The sequence below is a fragment of the Lupinus angustifolius genome, chromosome LG12, assembly GCF_001865875.1.
Source record: "Lupinus angustifolius cultivar Tanjil chromosome LG12, LupAngTanjil_v1.0, whole genome shotgun sequence".
NCBI lineage: Eukaryota > Viridiplantae > Streptophyta > Magnoliopsida > Fabales > Fabaceae > Lupinus > Lupinus angustifolius.
This window is the reverse complement of record NC_032020.1, coordinates 16,996,217-17,021,486: the sequence shown is the minus strand read 5'-3', so window position 1 is coordinate 17,021,486 and position 25,270 is coordinate 16,996,217. Positions and strand designations below refer to the sequence as shown.

At 33.6% G+C, this 25,270-nt stretch overlaps 3 protein-coding genes across 6 annotated transcripts; 2 read left to right on the top strand and 1 right to left on the bottom strand.

Annotated features, from left to right (window-relative positions):
* LOC109362355 (VIN3-like protein 2) lies at window positions 275-4,690 on the top strand. 4 transcript variants are annotated; one of them, XM_019608086.1, is made up of 5 exons: window positions 275-469; window positions 857-949; window positions 1,845-2,517; window positions 2,611-2,930; window positions 3,367-4,690. In XM_019608086.1, the coding sequence occupies exons 2-5, from the start codon at window positions 925-927 to the stop codon at window positions 4,515-4,517; spliced, it is 2,169 nt and encodes a 722-aa protein (XP_019463631.1). In that variant the 5' UTR covers window positions 275-469; window positions 857-924; the 3' UTR covers window positions 4,518-4,690. The 4 variants fall into 4 exon arrangements, with proteins under 4 accessions (XP_019463631.1, XP_019463630.1, XP_019463628.1 ...); XM_019608085.1 differs by having other exon boundaries at window positions 836-949; XM_019608083.1 differs by having other exon boundaries at window positions 275-510.
* On the top strand, window positions 11,124-14,393 carry LOC109362356 (probable receptor-like serine/threonine-protein kinase At5g57670). The gene is made up of 7 exons (XM_019608087.1): window positions 11,124-11,639; window positions 11,737-11,991; window positions 12,102-12,259; window positions 12,357-12,436; window positions 12,543-12,678; window positions 12,817-12,966; window positions 13,968-14,393. The coding sequence occupies exons 1-7, from the start codon at window positions 11,426-11,428 to the stop codon at window positions 14,127-14,129; spliced, it is 1,155 nt and encodes a 384-aa protein (XP_019463632.1). The 5' UTR covers window positions 11,124-11,425; the 3' UTR covers window positions 14,130-14,393.
* On the bottom strand, window positions 15,508-24,727 carry LOC109362354 (WD repeat-containing protein 75-like). The gene is made up of 15 exons (XM_019608082.1): window positions 24,342-24,727; window positions 24,087-24,251; window positions 22,544-22,952; window positions 22,216-22,334; window positions 22,022-22,099; window positions 21,498-21,641; window positions 20,978-21,022; window positions 20,659-20,825; window positions 18,770-18,848; window positions 18,607-18,689; window positions 18,027-18,156; window positions 17,511-17,643; window positions 17,140-17,285; window positions 16,288-16,480; window positions 15,508-16,061 (listed from the first exon to the last, which is right to left on the bottom strand). Exons 1-15 carry the CDS (start codon window positions 24,636-24,638, stop codon window positions 15,856-15,858), a joined length of 2,394 nt encoding a protein of 797 aa, XP_019463627.1. The 5' UTR covers window positions 24,639-24,727; the 3' UTR covers window positions 15,508-15,855.

Below are 25,270 nucleotides of genomic sequence, written 5' to 3'. Positions count from 1 at the left end.
AAAAATTAATAAAGTCATATTTTTTAGGGGTTTAATAATCTACAATTCAACGTGTGTTATTAATTATTGACTGTTTTCTCTTGAAAATGTATTAAATCTTCAATTTTTAATAAATGGATTTGACTGAAATGAAGAGAAAAAGTAAAACACATGATTGAAGTAACCGAGGGAATATATTTATTGATTTATATGTATGTACTGGTTTTAACCTTGTGCCGGTAAAAAATGACCTTTCCAACGTGAAAACGTTGATTGTTGAATGAGCATGCAGCCGCTTTTTTATTAATTGATTTTGATTTATATCTAACAATCGCTTTTTTCAATCTTCATTCTCTCTCAACAAGTGAGAAGTGAGAACCTTTGTTTCTCTCTCCAAAAACAAGATCCTCCACTTCCTTCTCCTCGAATCTCTCTCTCTCTATTCCACTGAGAGAGATAGAGAGCGAGTGAGAAGCAGCTTTCGGTTAATGTAATCCTTCTCTCTTCAACAATTTCAACCATCTTTTCTCGGTTTGTGTTATTATTTACGTTAGTATTTATATCTAACTAAACACGTCAATCACTCATTCTCTTTACATCATTTTATTATATTTTTCTAATATATCCTTTCTCTACGTAGTTATTAATCTTTTTCTATGTTTATGTAAATCAATAAATATTATATAAGGGTAAGTACACATTTTTTTTTTTTGAAAATGGACATATGTATAGGTACCCAGTTAGAATTTAATTCCCTTTCAATCTAACTTATCTCTTCTTCTTATTCATATTTAAAGTTATAATTTTTTTGCTGCGTTTATTTTTTATTGTTCATATATGGCGACTTATGATGCAGGCTGTGTTCTATATTGTATAGGCTGGAAGAAGTTTGGTGTTTTTGGTGGTAATGTGGTCGAGTGAGTGATTCACTAGTATTGCATTGTTATGGCTACTGATTCATCTTTTGAGGGTAACAATTCCTTAACTTTCTTATTTTGTCTCTAATTTTCATGTTTATGACAGTATTTTGTTATGTTGAAGCTGGTATGATTGAATTCTATGAAGGATTTGTTTTTCTGAGTGGTGTTCTGTCTCAGGGGACTTAATTCACTTGCTAATTTAACGATCCACCGGTTGATTAATCTGTATTTTGTTTTAGCATTATAAAAAAAAATGTATTTTTATGTGTTATGATTTAATTTGTTGTGATCTCTGAACCTTGGGTAATAATTAACCTTTTTTTATTTGTATTTTTGATAAAAAAAAAATTCCGGTTCAAAATTACTTTTTTGTCTTTTTTGGCTTGAAAGCTATAGTGATGGCTTTGATTGCTGGGTTTTTACTATTTTATTGATGTATTATGAGGAAAGCTTGATTTAACTAAGCTTCAATTTTATGATATCAAGCATTCAAGTGCAAAATCTGCAAGCGACACAATTAAATGGTCTATTTGGTATCTGTTGGGAGGGTATAGAGTCATCTATAAAAAGTTAAAGGAATTTGGTCCAATTGCCTAATTATATTACTTAATCAGTCTATAACATTGCATTAGAGTTCTACTATATTTCTACTCAATTTCAAGTGGTGGGGATATCCTTGTTATGCAAATTCAACAAGTGTACACGATTTATCATGTTGCCTATTCTTGGTAATATTTTTAATAATCAATATTTTAGACTATAACAAAATTGGGTCCTTTACTTCTAAAATTACTTACTTACCAGATGACTGCGTTCTAGTTGCTTGTAAAAGGTTAATCCAACTTCTTTATTATGCATGTGTAGCATGAATGTGATTGGCAACGTTAGTCTTTGTAGAACAATCTTGGTATCTTGATATTCTTTTTTCTGTTTCCATTATCCTAGGTGCTGCGCTTGTTCCTTCTAAATGCAGTAATTTGAGTATGAAGGAAAAAAGAGAACTTGTATATGAAATATCAAAGTCTCATGTTGCATCCGAGATACTCCAGTCGTGGAGTCGTCAAGAGATTTTACAAATCTTGTGTGCAGAGATGGGAAAAGAAAGGAAGTATACTGGGCTGACAAAGTTGAAAATTATAGAACACCTTCTAAAAATTGTATGTGAAAAGAAGTCTGAAGGCCATAAAATTACAAAAGACTCTGAACTAAATTCTTCTCCTGCACAAGCTCAGAAATCTGCAAAAAGACAGAGAAAAATTGAAAGTCCTTCTCGATTTCATGTGCCTGCAAACAATGTTTCAGCCAATAATGGTGACGATATGGGTAGTGCCACATACTGCAAAAACTCTGCTTGCAAAGCTACATTAAATCTTGGAGATGCGTTTTGCAAAAGATGTTCTTGCTGCATTTGCCATCAATATGATGACAACAAAGACCCTAGCCTGTGGTTAATATGTAGCTCTGAGTCTCCTTTTCCTGGTGTTTCTTGTGGCTTGTCATGCCATCTTGAGTGTGCTTTAAAGCATGATGGTTCTTGCATTGGCAAAAATGGTGAACGTCCCAAACTTGATGGAGGCTTCTACTGTGTTTCTTGTGGGAAATTAAATGATTTACTGGGGTAATTATACTGCTATTATGTTTTTTAGTTTCTTTTATGATATCTAGCATCCATTTAAAATTTTCTGATTTTTTGTTTCTTATAATGTTTTAGATGCTGGAGAAAACAACTGATGGTAGCTAAAGATACCAGACGTGTGGACATACTCTGTTATCGTATCTCCTTAAGCCGAAGACTTTTACAAGGGACTGAAATCTATCAAGAACTTCACAAAATTGTTGATGAAGCCCTGAAGAAACTGAAATCTGAAGTGGGTCCACTGATTGATTCACCGGTGAAGATTGGTAGGGGGATTGTGAATAGGCTTTCATCAGGACCTGAGGTTCAGAAACTCTGTGGTTTGGCTGTGGAATCACTTGATTCACTTCTTTCTAAAAGGATCTTGCCTTCACCACCTATTCCATCAATTCAAGGTGATCATTATAATAAAGTGCATATTCATCTACTGATTCGGTGGTGAGTCTGTGTGGCAAGGATAGTTAAATGTGTTTTTTGGGACTAAGTATTTTACTGATTTTACTTTTATTTTATCCTAATATATAGTTTTGTGTCCGAAGTGGTATAGAATTATTATTACGAGTAAGACTCATTTCTATTAGTGGAGAAGCAAGTGTCACATCATAGCACACAAAGTACAATATATAATGACACTTTTATTATTTTGTTTACCATGGAAACATATTTTTGCCATTAGAAACATGAGGAAAAATAATCACTTGACTCTCATTAAGAATTTTGTTCAATTATTAGAGTAAAAATAAATTTGAGAGTGTGAGCTTTTCAGGAATATCCACTCAAAATTAATTTCAGTTGGTTACTGATCTTTCTGTTGTTACTTAACACTATCAGGTGCTAACTTGCTTGCTCCAAATATGGTGAGATTTGAAGATGTCACTGCGACATCCCTCAATGTTATTTTAGTTTCTGAAGACCCTTGTAGAGAAAATATTGCTGGTTACACCTTGTGGCATCGCAAAGTTGATGATGTGGACAATCCAGTGGACCCGACTTGCACTTTGCTTCTACCAAATAGAAGGTTCAGCATCAAGGGTTTAACTCCAGCTACAGAATACATTTTCAAAGTTGTTTCCAATGATTCAAAGGAGTTGGGCATGTGCAAAGTTCATATCTCAACAAAGTTTGGTGAGGATGAAGTGCCTAGTCAGAGCCCAACAACTAACTGTAGCAGCCTTTCCAATCCATCATCAGTGGAAGATGAAACTAATAACAATAATCCATATAGTGATCAGATTGATAATCGAGCAGAACAATATCATACTTATCACATGGATTCTGATCAACTTGCTTCTGGAAATTTATCCAATGATGCTATTAACTGTTCCAATGTAGGTGGAGTAGGACTTCTCACTGACACAGATTCTTTGTCAGATAAACTGCATGCTGTTGGAACAACTAGCGCCATATCTGGTCCTGATGTACTAAAGCTTGAGAACAAGCATTCACCGGAGGAACAAGTCGCCGAAGACATGATCACTGATGGGTTGAATTCCCCTGTTCAAACTGGGAGGGAATGTGTGCCCTTAGTAGGTGCCTCAGAAGGCTTGCCTAATACTCCATGCAAGTTGGAAATACTTAAGGATGGGCTTGGAAGAAATGGTAGATCTAAATCCAGAGGCAATGATCAAGAAAATGGATCTGGAAAAAGAGAGGGACCCCAAGATGGAAGCACATCCAAGAAGAGTAGTGGGGAAAGAAAAGATGAGGGGTGTGGTGATCGTGATTTTGAATATTATGTGAAGGTGATTAGATATTTAGAGTGTGAAGGACATATAGAAAAGAACTTCAGGCAAAAGTTTCTGACTTGGTACAGCCTAAGAGCAACCCCTCAAGAAGTAAGGATTGTGAAAATATACATTGATACATTCATTGAAGATCCTTCATCTCTTGCAGAGCAGCTTGTGGACACCTTTTCAGAATGTATATCAAGCAAGAGAACATCAATGGTGCCAGCTGGGTTTTGCATGAAGCTCTGGCATTGATTGTAGATCCATATCTTCAAACCCATTCTGGGTTGTGATGCTGTAATTCTTTAGATTTTAAAATTCATCATTTAGACAAATTATGAAATATATTTATCACAGCATTGTCATTCATATGATATGGTGATGTAACTATTCAAAGATTACTTATTTTATTATACAGTTACTATGTCGAAGTGATATTTCTTTTTCAATCTGAGAACTCAGTCTGCATTATATTGTATATAACATAGGATTTGTGATAAAATTAAGCGATCTTTAGTTTTGTATGGAGAATGGTGTTCTTCCTTATGATGCCTCAGCTTCATCTGAAAAACGAAAACAGCAACACAGCTTCATAAGATGAGTGTTATTCATTAGTGTGAAGGTTGTAGCCATTGGGTTAACAAGAAACCATATAATTGAGGTTCAAATCAAATTTTGATTCAAAATTTTAAAATATTAATTAATGTTATGGGTCTTTCACTTGTATATTTTAACTTGTATATTTCAATGTGGAGTTTCTTTTACCTACACAACTCACATGAAAATTCCTATTTTTTTGAATATGAACTTGGATTGCTATTAAAGTATGTCTCGGGTAAATAATGTTGGACTTTGTTATCAATGGAAAGAATCAGATGGTTATTGAAATCTTTGCATAGATTGAAATGGTTTGATTCTAAACCAATAGCAATAACTTTATTTGCAGTTCTGACTGCTTCCAATCATAAACATTTGATATGTACGATAACAAGGCTCCATATTCAGCAGAAATACAAGACCTTTAAGTCAGTTGAAAAAGGAACTCAGAAGTTTACCACAGCAAAGACTGCATTTTTGAGACAACTACAATGTCCACATTCAACTTGTAATTGGTGCATCAGTAAAGACAAAGTGTGTGATCATTTGTATTTCCAACTATAACCTAAAACTAACACGGGAATCATGAGTGAGTCGTGATCAGTCAAAAAAATACTTAATACTTCAAAATTTATGTTAGATATGTTTTTTCAACCAATCAGAAGTTATGCTACTTAAAGTAATACACAATGTGGGATAGAAGATGTGTTTTTATGGCCTAAAGCCCTAAATAAATTGTCCACTTTCCGGTACTTACTACATCGATTCAAGATCATAGAAGCCCAGTCCTCTCGTCCTTTTGTACAACTATTCTACCTACTTCAACACCAAACATTGATTTAACTCATCCATACTAGCATATCCCCTATCCTCCTTTAATTATTGTCATTTTTAAAATTCAACTTTCCTTTGAACATTACTTGCCATTAATTTTTTTCGTGGCTTGTTATAATCATCATCCAATACTGAACTCATTAGTATTGGATAGGATTTTCATTCTTATTCATCACTCCATTTTTTACTTTCAATCTTAGGCGATTAGAGGATATATATACATATAGATCAAATAATTATATAACATTTAATTAGAAATTATACTTATTGACACTTTATGCTATAATTTCCAAAGTCTAAAAAAAAGTAAAAGTTTTGTTAGATAATCAAACAATTATGATATTTTCTAATAATAGAGGATGCGATAATGGATAGAGATAGTGAATATGATTCGGATTTTAAATTATCTTATAATAAAATAATCTTAGAAATTTTTAAGTCACACAATCTCTACCGCAGTTTATATTGAACATAAAACTGTCAATCAAATAAAAAAAAGATAATACTTATGTAATGCAACTTAAGAGAGTTGGTTTTGTAATCTGAAATGCCCAGTATAATTAATTCAATGGTTTTATTATCAGTTACCAAATCAAAGTCCATGTGATTATTTAAATAATTCCACTGCGAATATTCTTCTATATGCTAAGCTATGGAAAATTTGAAATAAAAGCAAGGCATTATTTTAGTATATACTATTGACTTTTTTATGATTTATAAGTAGTTTTCAACTTTCGTCTTTCTTCTACAAGTTTATCATTTACATTCTTTATAATTAATAAACGATGACAATGGATCATATGCAATAAAAAAACATCACTAATTTAAGATTATTTCAAATCTTCATTCTATTCGATTTACTAATTGTCACGTTTTGCAAACCCAAGTAAAATATATTTTTGACTAAATAGAGGAAGTTTAGAATGTTCATTCCAGCAGATAACTTAGATAAATATGGTTGGATACTAGTACTGATAATTTTTATCAAATACATATGGATGGATATGTTATTGTAACTTTTATAGCTTCTTTAGAAAAACCACACCACTACCAGATTGCATGCACCTGCACTATAAGTATACTAACTAACTAGGATGGGATTGGTTATGCAAGTCATAGAATGTTTCTTACACTCAATTGTTTTAATTCCAAGCTTGCCAAGTGGTTGCAACATCATTTTCTATCAACAATATGCATCTTGTGTCTCTTCTATTTTTTGTTATCATCAAGGTACATATTAAACGTCTGCATACGACCAAATTGGATTTGATTCGATATTTATAATTGCTTTATAGCTTACTATGCTATATTTATAATAAATTGAACTAGATAGAAAACACAACTAACTCAATCACCCCAACAAATAAATACATAAGAAACCCACAAGAAACCACCTTCACTCTAATCATTATAGGTAAATATTAGTATTTGTTATAGGTAAGACTCAAATCATTAATTTCTTTCACTCGTTTCTTAAACTCTTCACTCTAATTATTATATCACCTTTATGATTCTCTATTACTTTCAAATTAGTTTATACCTATTATTTGTAAGTTGTAAAAGAACTTAAGAATAATAGACAAAAGTTTCTAATATTTTTCTTCACAATATCCTGTCATTTTCATTTTAATGTAAACGGGTGATGACATATATCTGTGTTTGTTTGTGGAATACGAGTTTAACAACTATTAAATGATACAATACTCTCCCTAGCCCGCTAGTAAAACTGTCATTTCTTGGTGCAAATGCATAATAATGCATGTATATGATGATATAATCGGAGAAATTAAATTGCGGAGTAATCTTCTGTACACACACTAGATAAATAAGATACTATATTCAGTACACAAAAAAGTGTTTATCTTATCTAACTATTTTTATTATTTAAATTAAATCTGAAGTTTTAGAATAAATTTGTTGAGCTTTCTTATGCTTGTCAAACAATCTCACCTTCCACAAGTGGATTTTGATATATTTTAAAATGAAGTCAACTTTGTTGGGAGTAATCATTTTGACAAGAGTTTTCTCTAATCATTATCTTAATTTGAGGGGATAAATTCACATATATGACTTCATATCTTAAAAGGTTTATAATTGGTCAAAAACTATTACAGTTGAGACATGGACTAGAGATAATATATTTGGTCTTAACTATTCTATGTTAACTCTATTTATCCATCTAACCCAACAAACCTGCCACTATTAGAATTACATTATCTTCACCCTCTCACTCTTTCTCTTTAGCCCGATAATTTTCTTTGGCCGAAGGATTGAAATACAATATAAACGCAAAGGAGCAAATTAAGGACAAAAATCAGATTTTGATGTTCAAGACAAGCATGATTGATTAGTTATTGTATATTTTCCGTGTTTCTAAATTATTTTGTTCCTTTGGGATTAAAATAAATAATGCACTATGTGAATCTCGTGAAGTGGTAGCAAATCAGAAAAAGAACATGACATGTAGCTACCCTGATTCATTGGAGAGTGTTCATGTGCTCCAAGCTAAGGAACTTTAATGGCTAAAAGGTGTCTACACGCGAATGTTTACTTATAAGTTGGCGAGAAAGGGACTCTGTCGTTTACAGCTTCCAATATTGTGGTGCAACAAAAACTAAATATCATCATGCATTGTTTCAATAACAAGCACATATATATATATATGTTTACACGTATGCATTAACCAACCAAAAGTGTCGATGTAATACAAAAAGTGATGTTGTTTGTTATAACTCGTGACATTATTGATTTCATATTGAATATATATGAGTATATGACAGATAATTTGATACCCAAGTCGTTTTCTGTATGATTATTCAAATAAAAATGTATAAAAAAAGTGAGGCCGGCTAACATATTTTTAGTTTCCTTTGCCATCTTTATGAAGATTGAAATGCAGATGTGTGAATCAAAATAACAATACAAGACTTTGTGAATAGTATAGGATTTAAAAAAGAAAAAGGAGTAAGTACAAGTCTTAATCTCCACATTGCTTCAAACATCAAGTTATAATTTGTTTGAATAAGTAAACTCAAAGAAACCTAGCTTCTCATGGTAACCTTTCTCAATCTAATAATGAATAGTTGTTATCATTATCATTTAATGAAGCACGCTTGAGTTGAAAAATTAAACATGTAATGTGATATTTCAAAGAACAATAAACTAAAAGACTAAATAACGGGGCCTAGATATATGAGTTGATCATTTTGTTAAACCGTGAACCGAATTCATTTTTGGTTATGGTTTAACCTTTTAACTGTTTTCACTGTCAAACTAAGTTGAGCCATTCAAATACTAATTTACCTTGACTATTTTAAACTGGATCAAACCATGTGTAACCAAGGTTTGGCCGATTTTTTTAAAATTTTATTATTGCTACCAAAATGCAACAATGAAAATCAATGCAACAATGAAAATCAACCTTAATTTTGTTCCAAAGCAAAGGGCAATCCTATAATAGAGTAATGATGCTGGTTGTAATTGTGTAACTACATATATTAATTATGTTACTGGTTTAGTTTTCAGACTATTTTATTTTTTATAATTGAGAATTCACATATCATTCCAAATCTGTTTTTTATGCAAGAGAAAAATAAAATCAAACGCTGACACAGAACAACTACTCTATTAAATGAGTACCATGCTTTGTTAACCACAAAAAAATACCATCTTGTAGAGTGTACGTGCTGAAGCACAACAACCCAGTTTGCAGCTAACTTTTCTAATCCGAATATTTTTCAATTTACTGTTGGATCCAGCTTAATAAATAGCATTGGTTTTGATGCTTGAAAAATGGTGGGTAATAATATAAGAAGGTCAACCATTTGTTGACACGAATAGACCAAAGTTCCAACAAGACAAATAGCTAGGGATCAAATGCATCATGAGTTTATTGTCGCTATAACTTTTGGCCTTTGGGTGGTACCTCCACTTGTCACTGTGGCCTTCTTATAACTGCACCATGACAATGCTTTGGGTGTCACTTTTTTAACAAAAGTTAGCTACTAGCTACAAGATATGATTAATGATAACCACCAAATCATGTGCACAAATCACTCTCAATCATCCCAGAATTTTTTTATGTATTCCTTTTGCTTATAATATCATTTATTATAGATGACAAGTTGAATCATTAATTTTTATGGACTGTATATATAATATAACAAATTATCATCATTATAAGAGTACAAGATTACCCAATCGATTAAATCAACTTTTGGTTTGTTTTTAATGTTTCCTGGCTTATAAAGATAAAAAAATATATAGAAAATTATCAATCTTTTTGGGATGAAAGTATTATGAAATGTAAGTCATCTTAAGTCATATACCGTTGTGAAACACACTTTACATTTGAATTAGGTCTTTATCTGGTGCTGTTATTAGCTAGTGATGACTCTCTAGAAGTTTAATTATAGTTTGGTGGTGTCAGAATAGACTTTATTTTGATATTAAAAGAATCTGAACTGCTTCATATATAAAGGGGTTAGGTCTTTATTAGTGCACGGTACTTATACAGTTAATGGATCAATACCTCTGTTCTATTTTATGGTTCTTTTTTAGTGTATTTCCCATTTTAATAATATCATACTTTCACTTTATAAAGCTAGACCAATAATATGCACAAAAGAGTAAACTTTATTAGTTTGCTGTATACTTTCAAGTCCAACTAACTCTGGACTGTGGCATATGGATGTGACTGTTACATTACATGCTCACCATCACTAAAGAAAGAATCCAAATTAAAATTACAAGAAAGAAGCCAAATTAATTAGTAATTTTGGTTATCCTAACAAACAACATAATTTTAATTCACTAGCAAGGGAATAAAGCAAAATTTTACCTACTGCTTCAACATTTAAGACATTAGTTAATTAATTCATACAGATTTTATTTAGAAACTGCTTTAGTATATCTATAACAAGTATCTTCCTATATAGGTAGTTCTTATTAATTACAGAATATTCATAGTATAATAATGCCACTTTTCTATTTTTCTAGTTTTGCATAAGGGTAAATATCCATATATCACTTGAACCAACCACCATTTGATTTCACATTTTTCCATTTTTAATCTTAATATTTTGCTACATGTGATTATATATTTCCCCCTGAAAATAACACCATGATTATTTTGATAACAACCAATCAAGTTTTGTCATTTCTAGTACATAAGCTTTATATCATTAATTAAGGATGAACCATGGAACACGTAGTTCAATAGTAGAGATGGACTATGATCAAATTAACCATGGACAAAGCAAATGTCACATGGCATGTTTTGCAACTTGTGTTACCATTACACACTGGTTACACACCAAAAAAACTTGGGTAATTGAATATTCAATGTTAATTAGCTGAATAAACCAAATTAAACACCACATAAATAGAGGAGGGGCCATAAAGTTGAATAGGCTCATTCATCCTATCTTACCCTCACTATACTATAGATTGGTCCATTCCATTTTTGGTTCTCTCCTCACACATCAATAATCAATTAGCCTAGTTCATTTTTTCTTGTATAAACGAGACAAATAATTTAAGCTCTCATAGGGGTCCCTAGTTATCTGACCAATTATCCAATAAAGACACGTCTAAATTAAATGTTGGTGTCTTTTTTTGTGTCTATATATGTTTATTAGCCTCAAAATACAAAACTACATAGCTATTTCTCTGTTCTGGAGTGCTATAACTGCTCTGCATGAAACAGAGTCCCCTGTTTCTTATTCATTGTAATGAAGTATATTCGGACCACTAGCTTGAAGAGGCTCTTCTCCTTGAAAAGATGGGGTTTTTGGGAGCAAGTTATGAGCCCCAACGATGAAGTAAACAATGAAAGCTTGGAGATTGTTCCAAGTGAAGAACAAGAAGAAAAACATTCTCAAAGGCCTACTTGGAAATGCTTCTCTTATGAAGAATTGTTTGATGCCACCAATGGCTTCAGTGCAGGTGCTTAAGATCACTTACTTACATTGAAAATCACAAGTATCTTTCTTTGTCATTCTGTGATTGAAAGTTATCTTTTTTTGTGGGTTTATTGTATCAGCAAATTTGGTTGGTAAAGGAGGGTATGCAGAGGTTTACAAAGGAACACTGAAAGATGGTGAAGAAATTGCAGTGAAAAGGCTCACAAAAACTTCAAGTGATGAGAGAAAAGAGAAAGAGTTTTTGACAGAGATTGGTACAATTGGTCATGTTCGACATCCCAACGTGTTGTCTCTAATGGGGTGTTGTATTGACAATGGCCTTTACCTTGTTTTTGAGCTATCATCTAGAGGCTCTATTGCATCTCTTCTTCATGGTTCATACCTTTTTTACTTATTATTTTGTCATAAAAGTTGAACTTTTGGCAGATAAACTTGTCATTTTATCTGGGTTTGGTGTTAATAGTGTCTATAAATTTTGTTGCAGATGAAAAATTGCCTCCGGTGGATTGGAAAACAAGGCATAAGATAGCTCTTGGGACTGCACGTGGCCTTCACTACTTGCACAAAGGATGCAAGAGGAGGATAATCCACAGGGACATTAAGGCTTCAAATATTCTATTGACACTAGATTTTGAACCACGGGTGATTTTAACATCTACTGTTTTATTTACCTATATTAGTTGAACCACGTTTTGTTTGTGTTTATTTTTATGCAAGTATCTGTTTTGTTTTGTGGTAGATATCTGATTTTGGACTAGCAAAATGGCTTCCATCTCAATGGACTCATCATTCAATTGCTCCAATAGAAGGGACATTTGGGTACTTTTCTTTTCCAAGTTCCTTTAGTAATATTACTTATGTTTATGTTAAATTGAAGAAAACAATAAAAATGGTTTTGAAAATGGGAATGTTCTTTCTTTTGCAGACATTTGGCACCAGAGTACTATTTGCATGGAGTTGTGGATGAGAAAACAGATGTATTTGCCTTTGGTGTTTTCTTGTTAGAAGTTATCTCTGGAAGGAAACCAGTGGATAGTTCTCACCAAAGCTTACATAGCTGGGTATGTAGCATCCCCTTTAAGGCTTCAAACTTCGTTCTTTTATGAACTTGCCTTGTTACATGAAAAATACCTTTTATGGTTTCTTCTATTCTTTGGCTACAGTAATAATGAATTTATAACTTCATTCTGAGTTAACAGGCTAAGCCAATATTGAACAAAGGAGAGATAGAAAAGCTGGTAGATCCAAGACTTGAAGGGAACTATGATGTAATACAGTTAAAAAGAGTTGCCTTTGCAGCTTCTCTTTGCATCAGAGCATCTTCAACATGGCGACCTATCATGAGTGAGGTAGCTTAAGTTAATTTGTTAATTGCCATATTATTATTACTTCAAATGCTAGCAACACTTGGATTTTAGATTTTAAATGTTGATTTTTTATTAGTCAGTCTCTAATATTTATAAACTATAGTCTATATAGTAGAATATACCTCCAAATTTAGCCATTATTTTAATCATCAGATTTATACATAGCATTTTTTAATCCCATTGCTGAGAGAAATTTCACTTATAGTCTATCTCTAAAGCCTTACAGTAGCAATGTTTTTAAGTGTTGATGCTTTAAATTGCTGCTTACTTTGCTTATGTGACTTGTGGAAACAATTTTCTGATTAGACATGTTCATGTTATTGGTGACTCAGAAGTGTCCCTTCCCAGGTGGTTAACTGCAATAAGTCTTTTATTTATCACATTGTAGCATATGTGGCGTGTTCCATCAATTCAATCATTTCATTTCATCAAGTGGCAAATAAATTACACGTATTGAGATATTAAGATGAATTTCCTAGCTTCAAACAATCAAACTATATAAATATAATAACATTATTGTCACCTATCATTTTATTTAATTATGATGGCTTTGCTTAGATGATTATAGTCACTGTTTTTACCAGTCAGAAATCTGATACAGAAATTAGACTCATTCAATTATTCTCAATGCCACTGGCTGCATTTTTTTTGTCCATGCATGTTGAATAGTCGGTTGATGTCCTCTCCCACCTAATTTTAACTTTTATGCTAAAGAGACAGAAAATTATATATATAGAGTATTGAATATGTATAATATAGCAAATGGTTCAATGCTAGAAATAGATTTCAATATAATGTCAAATAATGTATGCATTCTTTATTGAGAAGCAATAATGATTTTTTACGATGCACATAAAGGGTCAGAAAAATCATAGCATAGATAAAGTGCAAAAGTGTCTGTAAAGTGTTATATGGAGCATTTAAACTTTAAAGTATTTAATCTTAGTAATGTTTAATTCCATTTATTTGTTTAAAATGGACAGGTATTAGAGGTAATGGAAGGGGGAGAAATGAATAAGGATAAATGGAAAATGGGAGAGGAAGAAGAAGAGGAAGAAGAGGAGTTATGGGGTTTTGAGGATCTAGAATATGAATATGATAGTTCCTTTTCAATGTCTCTACCAGACTCCATTGGAAGTACTTAGAATAAAGGAATTAGGTGTTGTTTTCATGTACCTGTTGTATATACACATGTTACATAGATGGAACCTTAGGAGGCTTATGTGGCTGTAAAATATTTGTCATAATTCAACTTCATGTACGTAATGTCGGCAACACGAGAAGGAAAATGACGCAACAAGGTTGTTCAGTAGTAGTAATGTAAAACAAAATTCAGATAATTGGATCCAAAAGTTGTCTACTCAATGATGTGACTAATAATAATGTGAAATATATAAGAAGTTCTGGATAGAGACATTGGAAATAATTTGTTTATGATGACCGTTCATATTTTTCAAGCTCATGTTGCAATATTTTGGGTTAGTACTGGGGTTATATGCTTTTTTTCAATCTTTTATATAAACCATTCGATCTGGACATCAGTGTCAACTAATTTGGATTAAAGTTGGATAAGGATCGTACAAGTTCGAAGTATATGAACCAAGGTGGAGAATTAGTCTTTATCTGAGGAGGAGGAGGAAAAATAATATATAGCAGAGAACACTGAATTCTAATCTAAATAAAAGTGGCAAATGCCCATTAGGCCAAACGGTTTGTCCCCTTCTGCAATTATTATTTTTGGAAAAGTTATGTGGATAGTATAGTTAAACTATACTACTACACATTTAATATATGGTTCAAAATAGTTATGAAAGTAGTTTAGTTTTTAGTGAACTCATGAATAATATCTACAAGTTCGAGGAAGTCGTGGACCAATGTGATTTTCATGTGATCTCGTGCATTAGAGGCACGAGACTCTTACACGTTCTCTTTCCTCCATGGAAGTCATGTACTATAAATACAATTTTCATTATATTAATAAAAATACTAGCATAGTGGTTCTTGATTTATATGTTAACCCAAACTACAAATGTATAAAATTTGATAATAAATATAATGTCATCTTTGTACAAATAATATATGTCAAAGTCAAGCTAAACTATCCACATAAATAATATATATCAAAGTATGAATTCCCAGAAAGAATTATAAAAGGCAAAAAAATATAATATCTCACTTTGAAAAACATATATAAAAAAAGGCCATCATTTGTTTTGGTCAGAGACCAAGGCAAGCGCATACTTTTCAGTTATGATACTACTCATTTTAGTTAGTGGGGCACAGTAGCTTTATAAAACTAAGCTACCCTTCTTTGTACTTAATTAATTGGAGATTGAAAAAGGAAAACAAGAAACCTATTTGCGAGTATTTTCAGAACCATCTTTATCAAAATACAGTTACATACGAACTAAGGCTTCCATAGCATTCACCCACTATACTACTTAGACTCATTCACATTTGAATTACAAGCCCACGAGAATGATACACTGCCACTTATCCCTCATAATATCACTTTAAAAGACATGGAATCCAACCACAAACATTACTGTAAAAAAAGTTGTCCTGGTAACTGAATAGTATATAACTAAAAGTAATTAGGAAGGCAAAATTTGGGAGGAAACAAAAAAGAACTCCTCAAGAATACTCTCAAGGTCAAATCTTTTGTTATCCAATATCTTCCAGTTCCAGCTAACTTGACAAAGTTCCAATGTATCGACAAGGTCGGACCAAACTGCAGCAGCTAGTAGGTAGTTTACAGCCCTAAGTAGTGAACATACATCCACCTCAACTTGAATTCCGGTCTTTACGGTTCTTGAGCTCTGCTGACAGGAAGTGGACCGAAGGCAAATAAATAATATCACCCCTTTCAAGTCATTCTGCAATAGCAGTCCTTCTCTCCAGCAGAGACTCCAAAAATTCCGAACACAATTTAGTGAGGGGTGGCAACATATGTGATTCCCCTCTAAATATGGTCTCCCAAGGCCTCTCTGATGCGGCAGACAAAAAGGATATAGTCTGGTTCCTTTTCAAATCAAATTTGGGTAGCTCTCCATAAATAGATGCATATCCAAATTGTCCTGAAATAATGGCGAAAAGGAAAATGAAAAACTGAAATAAATATACAATCCCATAAAAAGGACAAGTATTAAACTGATTAAAAACTATTTCAGCAAGATCTTTTGTTTTTTTTCTTTCTAAAGTTATTTATGAAGGATCGAACTTGTGACTTCTCTCATATATGTGGAGCACATAGAAAAAACTGGAACTAAACACAAGATTGATGATGAATTGATGTAATCTCACCTGTTTCTTCACTAGCAACAAGATCGTCCGGTCTAGTAATGCTAAGTTCATGGGCTTCTTTGACATATGGATCAAAGAGGACAAACTCACGGTCTCCATTTATATATGCAAGCAATGTATGTGGTGTTTTCCCAACAATAGCTGCTACTTCAGAGAGATCTCCTTTAAGAAAACCAAGCGCCCCTCCCTTGGCCTGAATGTAAACAATAGGACAGAGGAAACAACCAAACACCGTAAACCTTCTTCCACATTAAGAATTTTGTTCATGTACTAGACAGACTAAAAACTTAAACCATCAGAAGTGACGTGTATCTCTATTCTTTTAGGCCCAGAGTGAAGGAAGAACAAAATCATAACTTAGTGTAGTTTCTATCTCAGAGACCATGCAACAACTCTACCTTTCACTTATTCCGTCATGAAAAAACTTCAGTCAATATTCTTTTTTTTTTGCCCGTGATATTGTTCGTCAATAAAGGCATAAATGTATTATTTCATTATATTGCAGAATGTTAAGGCAGACGCTATGTTTTTTGTTCTTCTAGTGTAGAGTGCTAGTGTATTCTCTTTGTATGCCTCCCGAGTCCAAAGGCTAAAAATAAGGGGAAGAACGTTCTATGTGTGGAATCATGTACATTTAAGCTTTTTGGCATGTTTCTGAATCGTAAGATATGTTATGACAAGATGAAAAGTTGAACAAATGGTTCTTGATATGATTCACAATTTGACAACTGCTTCTAGACGCTTACTTGATTGACAGCCTAATTGATGGCCTGTGGCCTATTGTCAGATTTTTTTAGACAAAATGTTTTGGAAACAAACAACTTGCTGGTAAAGAAAAGTAACAAAGAATACCTTTGTGACAGACCAGGAAGCCACAGGAACAGGGTCTGTCACGTTGAATAATAAGATTAGTCCATCGCCTTTAAATGTATGTTTACTTGATTCGGGAAGGAGAGCAAGGATAGCAAAATAAGATAAATCCAGTGCACAGGAGACAGCTGCATAAACATGAATCGGAATTTGGTCAGATCAACACTATTCTTTTCATAGAGCCAATGGTTTAGAAACGAGGGGAAAATCTGGTGACAGTGCAAGAAGACAGGCCGGGCAGAAACTCGAATGACAAGTACTTATGCCATAGCGCAGAAGAAGAAATTATGAGACATGAAAAGTCAATGTGAGTATACATAGAGATTATCTTAGGGGAATTATTGTCTCCAAACCTTCTACTTGAAGCCTGTATGACCAAGATGATGCTAACTTTGACATATTCCAAACAGACAGCTGCGGTTTTGAGCCATGAGATACAGAAAGCAGATACTCTGATTTTCCAGCAAAGTTAAGGCTCACAATTGGCTAAAAAAAGAAACAAGAAAAAAATAAGAGGAAAGTAGAATGTTTCTTAAATACAGATCTCAAAAGAAACACAATATAGGCATGTATACTTGAAGTCTTCAATGTTTCTAGTTTGTATTCTTGTCTTTTCTTTTCTTACTCTCTTTGTACTTAATTGGTGCTTTGAAAGGCATATTAGATTTTCTGCCCTCAACAGTAGAATTGAAGTCATTATGCAAGCTCCACAAACTAATGACGAATAAATGTCATCACAGGTATTCATTATCCAGGTGATGGGCTACCACGTCTTGTTTGTTAAAATGGAGCAGATATTTAACAGTGTTTTAAGTGTGAAGCATTTAAGAGAGAGAGAGAGAGAGATGACTAGGGTTCAAGAAAATCACCGTTGAAGTCTCCCCTACAATAGCCACAAGCACATTCTTATCAGGGTCCCACAATGTAATAACAGTGTCCGCTGCAACAGCCAGCACAGAACCATCAGCTGAAAAAGCAGCAGCTCTCATTGCTTTATTTCTGCAAAGGAGAGTTAGCCATATCATTAACTTGGGCTCCAAAATAAGCAATTTACAGTTAGTAGTTATATCATATTTTGCTTTTCCCATTGAGTAAACTTACTAACTTATTGTCAATGGGAACCAAAACACAATAAATGGAAGACTATAAAGTGCAGCTATCCATGCAAACACATAAATAAGAAATGGAATAAAACAGACTATTAAGAGGATTTGACAAAGAATCAGGAACTCTAAGAAAGAGAAGTTCATCTCACCACTAATCCTCTTAGATAAAGATTACTTGGGCAGAAAACTGTCCTTCTTTGATATCTTATCAACTACTACCCTTTAATATATGCATTTTAAAGGCAAAGCTTAAACAGTAAAATTTTTGTAGTTTTTTGCTGTAACATTTTTTCTTACAGTACAAACAGATATTAGTTCTGGCAATTAAAGCAGGATTACATACTTGTATGACCCAACAGCATGACAAATCCAACCAGAATTTTGAAGCATCTGGTTTTTCTGCTGAACTTCATTCTTGCGCCATATCTGAAACATGTAAACCCGTGAATAGTCGCCACACTCCAGAAACAAATACTGACCATCAATAACAAATTATCTAAAAATACCTTGAAATCTCCACCATATGATGAGCTCACAGCCATATGACGGGTTGGATGGAAGGCAACAGCAGAAATATGAGCATCCCTATCAACAAGTAGGAATATGTCAACTCCACTTTCTATATATCTAAAGGCACCACACAACTAATATCCAGGTTGATAAATTATAAGTAAGATTCTGGAAATGTCAAATAATAGAACAAAAATTTAACCACAACACTTAACAGCTGAAAGTCATCATTTTATTAAGTTGCCACTACGCCTACATAATGTAGGCACGGTGGAACTAATATAACCAGGACAGTTTTTCTCAATATTTTTCAATTTTTTGTGCTAAAATAATCCATGGACATACCTGTGAGGTTCATAAATAAGGGTGGATACTGAAAATCGCCTGCTATCTGTATCCAAATCCCAAAATTTCAAACAAACAAGACCTCCTATTCCTTCTTCAGGAAGCTTGACTTCAACAGTACCCATCATAGAACCATCAATCGATAGCTCCACCAAGGTCACTACCACCTGTAACCACATTATCCCATGCAAATGAATGAAGTGATGAAACAAATTTACTTGTCAGCCAAATGATTTACAAGCTGACAAGAGATATGAGAATACTTATAAGGAACATGACAACATATTAAATAGAAGATATTACATGTAAAATAACATACCGTGATGACATCACCTGGATGGTGATTTCTTTCACAGGCTTGAACCTGCAAAGTGATATAATTTAATTTAAGAATAATGAAACAGCCTGAAGTGATCTTAAAAAAGTTGGTGTTGGAAAAGCACCAAAGGGAAGAGTTAGAAATGAAGACCCTCTATACATCCAACATAAAGTTTACCCATAATCTGCACCTATTTAGAGTAGAGACAACAAGGTATGGTCTATGAAAATACGGGACTGATATGAGCGGCCAACTGCACGAGGCTCCCACCTAGTGCGATTTTGGGGAGGGTAGTTATATGCAGCATTACCCCCACAATCAGAGAGGCTATTTCATGGATTCGAACATTTGACCTCTTGGTCACTAAGAGGCAACCTTACAGTTGAGTTGAGGCTCGCCCAGACCATACCGTACAGATATGGGATTTAAAATAACTTCAAAAGCCAGAGGAATGGCCCTTTAACTTTAAATAAATGTACAAAGTGATAACTGACAAATTCCCTCGGACAAAAACTAATACCTCATAAAGTCCTCGATTTGCAAACAAGCTGTAGAATTGGATACAATAGTTCTCTGTTTGTACAGCCACTAAACCAGAAGAGTGGTCAAAGGCAGCAGATCTGCTGGAAAAACTTTCACATACTTCTTCAGATGACAAACGTGGCTGAAAAACCAGATCCGTAATCCAAATGTTATATCAAACTCCAGAGCATGCAAATTTTATGCCAGCAGCAAGAGAAAAAAATTATAAATCGATACAAAATGTTTTATAAAAAAACTAAATGTTTTGCATTGTTCTTACAGGAATTTTCTTCCAAAAATAAGTGAAGACCTTTAGGCTTTAGCATAAAAGTTCTTTGGTATTGCCAGTTTGAAAAACTAAATTCAGAAGAAAGATCTATTGATGATGTAATTTTCCAAAGACTTAAAATATTTTTTACATGTATAATGATAAGGAACATCAGGAATATGTCAACTCCACTTTCTATATATCTAAAGGCACCACACAACTAATATCCAGGTTGATAAATTATAAGTAAGATTCTGGAAATGTCAAATAATAGAACAAAAATTTAACCACAACACTTAACAGCTGAAAGTCATCATTTTATTAAGTTGCCACTACGCCTACATAATGTAGGCACGGTGGAACTAATATAACCAGGACAGTTTTTCTCAATATTTTTCAATTTTTTGTGCTAAAATAATCCATGGACATACCTGTGAGGTTCATAAATAAGGGTGGATACTGAAAATCGCCTGCTATCTGTATCCAAATCCCAAAATTTCAAACAAACAAGACCTCCTATTCCTTCTTCAGGAAGCTTGACTTCAACAGTACCCATCATAGAACCATCAATCGATAGCTCCACCAAGGTCACTACCACCTGTAACCACATTATCCCATGCAAATGAATGAAGTGATGAAACAAATTTACTTGTCAGCCAAATGATTTACAAGCTGACAAGAGATATGAGAATACTTATAAGGAACATGACAACATATTAAATAGAAGATATTACATGTAAAATAACATACCGTGATGACATCACCTGGATGGTGATTTCTTTCACAGGCTTGAACCTGCAAAGTGATATAATTTAATTTAAGAATAATGAAACAGCCTGAAGTGATCTTAAAAAAGTTGGTGTTGGAAAAGCACCAAAGGGAAGAGTTAGAAATGAAGACCCTCTATACATCCAACATAAAGTTTACCCATAATCTGCACCTATTTAGAGTAGAGACAACAAGGTATGGTCTATGAAAATACGGGACTGATATGAGCGGCCAACTGCACGAGGCTCCCACCTAGTGCGATTTTGGGGAGGGTAGTTATATGCAGCATTACCCCCACAATCAGAGAGGCTATTTCATGGATTCGAACATTTGACCTCTTGGTCACTAAGAGGCAACCTTACAGTTGAGTTGAGGCTCGCCCAGACCATACCGTACAGATATGGGATTTAAAATAACTTCAAAAGCCAGAGGAATGGCCCTTTAACTTTAAATAAATGTACAAAGTGATAACTGACAAATTCCCTCGGACAAAAACTAATACCTCATAAAGTCCTCGATTTGCAAACAAGCTGTAGAATTGGATACAATAGTTCTCTGTTTGTACAGCCACTAAACCAGAAGAGTGGTCAAAGGCAGCAGATCTGCTGGAAAAACTTTCACATACTTCTTCAGATGACAAACGTGGCTGAAAAACCAGATCCGTAATCCAAATGTTATATCAAACTCCAGAGCATGCAAATTTTATGCCAGCAGCAAGAGAAAAAAATTATAAATCGATACAAAATGTTTTATAAAAAAACTAAATGTTTTGCATTGTTCTTACAGGAATTTTCTTCCAAAAATAAGTGAAGACCTTTAGGCTTTAGCATAAAAGTTCTTTGGTATTGCCAGTTTGAAAAACTAAATTCAGAAGAAAGATCTATTGATGATGTAATTTTCCAAAGACTTAAAATATTTTTTACATGTATAATGATAAGGAACATCAGAGCCTTTTCAATGCATTAGGTATACTATCAGGACATGTTGAGTTGTGAAACAAGAATGTGAAGGGACATGAGAACTAACCTTGATCCCAGAAATAGACATCACTATTTCCATTGAAGGGACCTTTAATATATGAATTTGGTTATCTGCACAAGATATCTGAATAACTTTCATTAGTTGAAAAGTATAATGAGCTTGTGTGGTGTCAACTGTCAGGACAATTTGAGATACTCAAAATCATATCACACATTCTACGACAAATAAGTAGTACTTACCAAGGAAAGTGAAGGATCTGGAGAATCTAGAAAATACAGAAGTGAAGACCCAATTCTTGGTAAAAATTTCTTCTTTCCTGTGTCTAACTGCCAAAGAACAAGAACTCCTTCCTGCCCACCTAATATATGAAACCAAAGAGACAAAATATAATATTTAAAAAAATATCATAAAAAATGAGAACGGGGGGTGGGGTTGACTATATATATCACAGCTTATGCTTTCTCGAATAGATTTTCTGTAAAACATTTTTGGATAACAAGCTTTAAGTATAAATTGAAACCATAAAGAAATTAACAAGGTGGATTGTTAAATAAAGTCTATCTATACCTGAATACAGATAGGCTCCATCTGAAGAAAAAGATAAAAGTTTCACTCCAGAAGAGTGCCAATGCCATGTGGAGCATGATTCAGCATCATCATTTTCCCTTACCCCGGGCTTATCTTCACTGTCATTAGTTGGTCTTCTGTTAACTAGTCCACTACTGTCTAGAAACTTCTGAGTACCAAATCCTCTCCAAATTAAAACTCTTCCAGTTACATCACCTGCAGCTACAATTCTATCCGTTGGATGGAATGCAAGAACTGTAAATGTCTTCGTATGATGCAAGGTAATCTTCTTTGGAACAGCAGAGTCAGAATCCACATTAGGAACTTTCCATATATGAAGCCTGCGCTTGTCTTTTATGCCCAAATATTTCCCCGAGGGACTAACAGTCAAAGACTCTGGTCTTTCAGTCTGTCAAAAAGCGTGAAACCATTCGAGCAATTTAGAAACAACAATAGGTAACAATTAACTTGAATTCTCACATAGATTGACATCATACAAAGATGAATTTATGAGATTACTTACGGTAATAGGAAATATTACTACAAGCACTTAAGGTTTTGAACCTACCATCTTTAGGTGGCATTTGGAATCAAGAATTTTTCATAGTCCTGAGAATCTTACTTAGGAATATCATTTCCGGTGTTTGGTTGAAGATTGGAAAAAATTAGCACGAAAGTAACATTCGAAGGAAATGTTAAAATGTGAAGTGAGAATGTTGAACTCCATCTTTTTAGATGGGATTGTTGGATTCATGTGGGAATCTTACACTTTTTAGTGTGAAATGACTCTCATGCCATTCTCTCCTGCAAATTTCTTATTTTCAATTAAGGGTATTTCGGGAAAATAAATCAGATTCCCAGGAAAGTTTATATCATTCAAATAAGACAACCAAACATAGGAATTAAACATGCATGAGTATCACATTCCCAGATATCACTTTCATGGGAGTATGCTAAAAAAATATTACATTTACCAAACTCACCTTAGGGATTTTCCTAATGATGAAGTTTCTGAATAAAAAAATAAAACAAGCCATCCAAATGACATAACACATGACTCCCTCTTAGATACGCAACAAAAATGACCTTAATTTTAAAATCAGCTGTGCTATGTACCTATGTTGTAAAAGAAGATGACTAAACTGAATACAACAAAATGGGCAAGCTGTACACAATCACTAATACATATGAATGACCACCATTGATAGAAATTTGGAAAAGGATGTGCTCATTCAGTTATGATTTATTACAGCTCAAACATTTGTTCTAATAATATATTAAAATGCACGAAGCTGAAATGGCCAATATGTAATCACATTAAGCTAGGATCCATTAAGAAGTTGCAAGAACACCAGTAATTAAAATCAGATATAATCAGAGCCAAGCTGCATAAATCCTCAACAAAGTTAGCATAAAAACTCTCCCGCTAAACTCAGTCATTACACCATTTCAATGAGCATAGTATCTTTCTACATTCTACAATGTAATCCACCACAATTTAATGCAAAAAAAACTTGTAAGACAATTCTTACACAAACCATACCTCCTTTAAAACTAGCTTGCTCGCGACCTGGTAGTTTGTCAAATTACACTTCCTAATCTTATGCAAGCTCTGTTGGGCTTTACTAGGTAGAACAGACACATAAGCAAAAACGTTCGGCGACTTTGCATTGTTTTCTTCTGGAATGCGCAGTATTGAAGGTATCACCTACAACATTAACAGTTCATTAAACAAATATTCAGCCACGATTTTCTCATACAATAAGACACATGAAATAAATAATAAACACGTGAATACCATTGAAGTAATAGGGGATTGAAGATCAAGTGTTTTAATGCATTCAGGAATAGAGAAGTCCCAATAGCGAATGGTTCCGTCAATTGAAGCGGTCCAACAGTTACATAAAACGTTAATAGTATATGGAACCACGATAACGGAGGTAACGGTGTCAGTGTGGCCTTCCAATGATGAAATTTGGAGACAAGTGGAAGTGCTGAAGATGGAGACGGTGGTGCCGGTGCAAACAAGAAGACGCTTTCCGTCGTTGGAGAAGGACGGAGGAGATGACACGTAGTTTTGGCCTCCCCTTATCATTTTCTTTTTGTTTGTGTTTCTAAAACCCTAGTAGTGTTAGAAAGAAAGGTGCTATTAGTGATACAGTTATTAACTCAAGAACGGAAACAAATAATGGAGGCGGCATAAGAAAAAGGAGAAGAGGGTCTACATGGGCTATTCTACGTTTTAGCCCAACTAGGGTTTGGGCCTTAATTTTTCTGCTTCTAACGATGCCCAATCATGTTATATCAACAAGGCGTTCCCACTTTTCTCCAATAATGATAAAATATTAAAACAGGAGATTGTTGATTATTTTAACTTTTAAGTATTGAATCTGTATAAGAAACTTTATAAGGGTTTAAGAAAGGGGGAAATGCATTATAAGGGTTGAACCATACCCTCTACTCAAATGGCACACGCGACATGGGTAATAGGTACTTACTACCTGTTTCAAAATTGGAGAGCATTATTCATTTCCGCACGTGCCCGTGTGCGGGTATTCATATGTATTTATGGGTACCTGCGGATTTTCTATATTATAAATGAACTTTAGTTTTTTACTTCTTTTATGTTTTAAATTAGATGAAATTTAATTATTTTTGTACGTTTTGACTGAATATTTAACAAAAATACTAAATTTATTGGTATTTTCTAAATAAAAAGTATATATT

Excerpts from the sequence above, each read along its gene's own strand:
- LOC109362355 (XM_019608086.1), top strand. The coding sequence starts at position 925 with ATGGCTACTGATTCATCTTTTGAGG. Across the intron at positions 950-1,844 it reads TACTGATTCATCTTTTGAGG|GTGCTGCGCTTGTTCCTTCT; the intron begins GTAACAATTCCT and ends CCATTATCCTAG. Across the intron at positions 2,518-2,610 it reads AAATTAAATGATTTACTGGG|ATGCTGGAGAAAACAACTGA; the intron begins GTAATTATACTG and ends ATAATGTTTTAG.
- LOC109362356 (XM_019608087.1), top strand. The coding sequence starts at position 11,426 with ATGAAGTATATTCGGACCACTAGCTTGAAGAGGCTCTTCTCCTTGAAA. Across the intron at positions 12,260-12,356 it reads CACTAGATTTTGAACCACGG|ATATCTGATTTTGGACTAGC; the intron begins GTGATTTTAACA and ends GTTTTGTGGTAG. Across the intron at positions 12,967-13,967 it reads GGCGACCTATCATGAGTGAG|GTATTAGAGGTAATGGAAGG; the intron begins GTAGCTTAAGTT and ends TAAAATGGACAG.
- LOC109362354 (XM_019608082.1), bottom strand. The coding sequence starts at position 24,638 with ATGATAAGGGGAGGCCAAAACTACGTGTCATCTCCTCCGTCCTTCTCC. Across the intron at positions 21,642-22,021 it reads TGTCTATTTCTGGGATCAAG|CCACGTTTGTCATCTGAAGA; the intron begins GTTAGTTCTCAT and ends CTGGTTTTTCAG. Across the intron at positions 18,157-18,606 it reads CATGCTGTTGGGTCATACAA|AAATAAAGCAATGAGAGCTG; the intron begins GTATGTAATCCT and ends TCTCCTTTGCAG.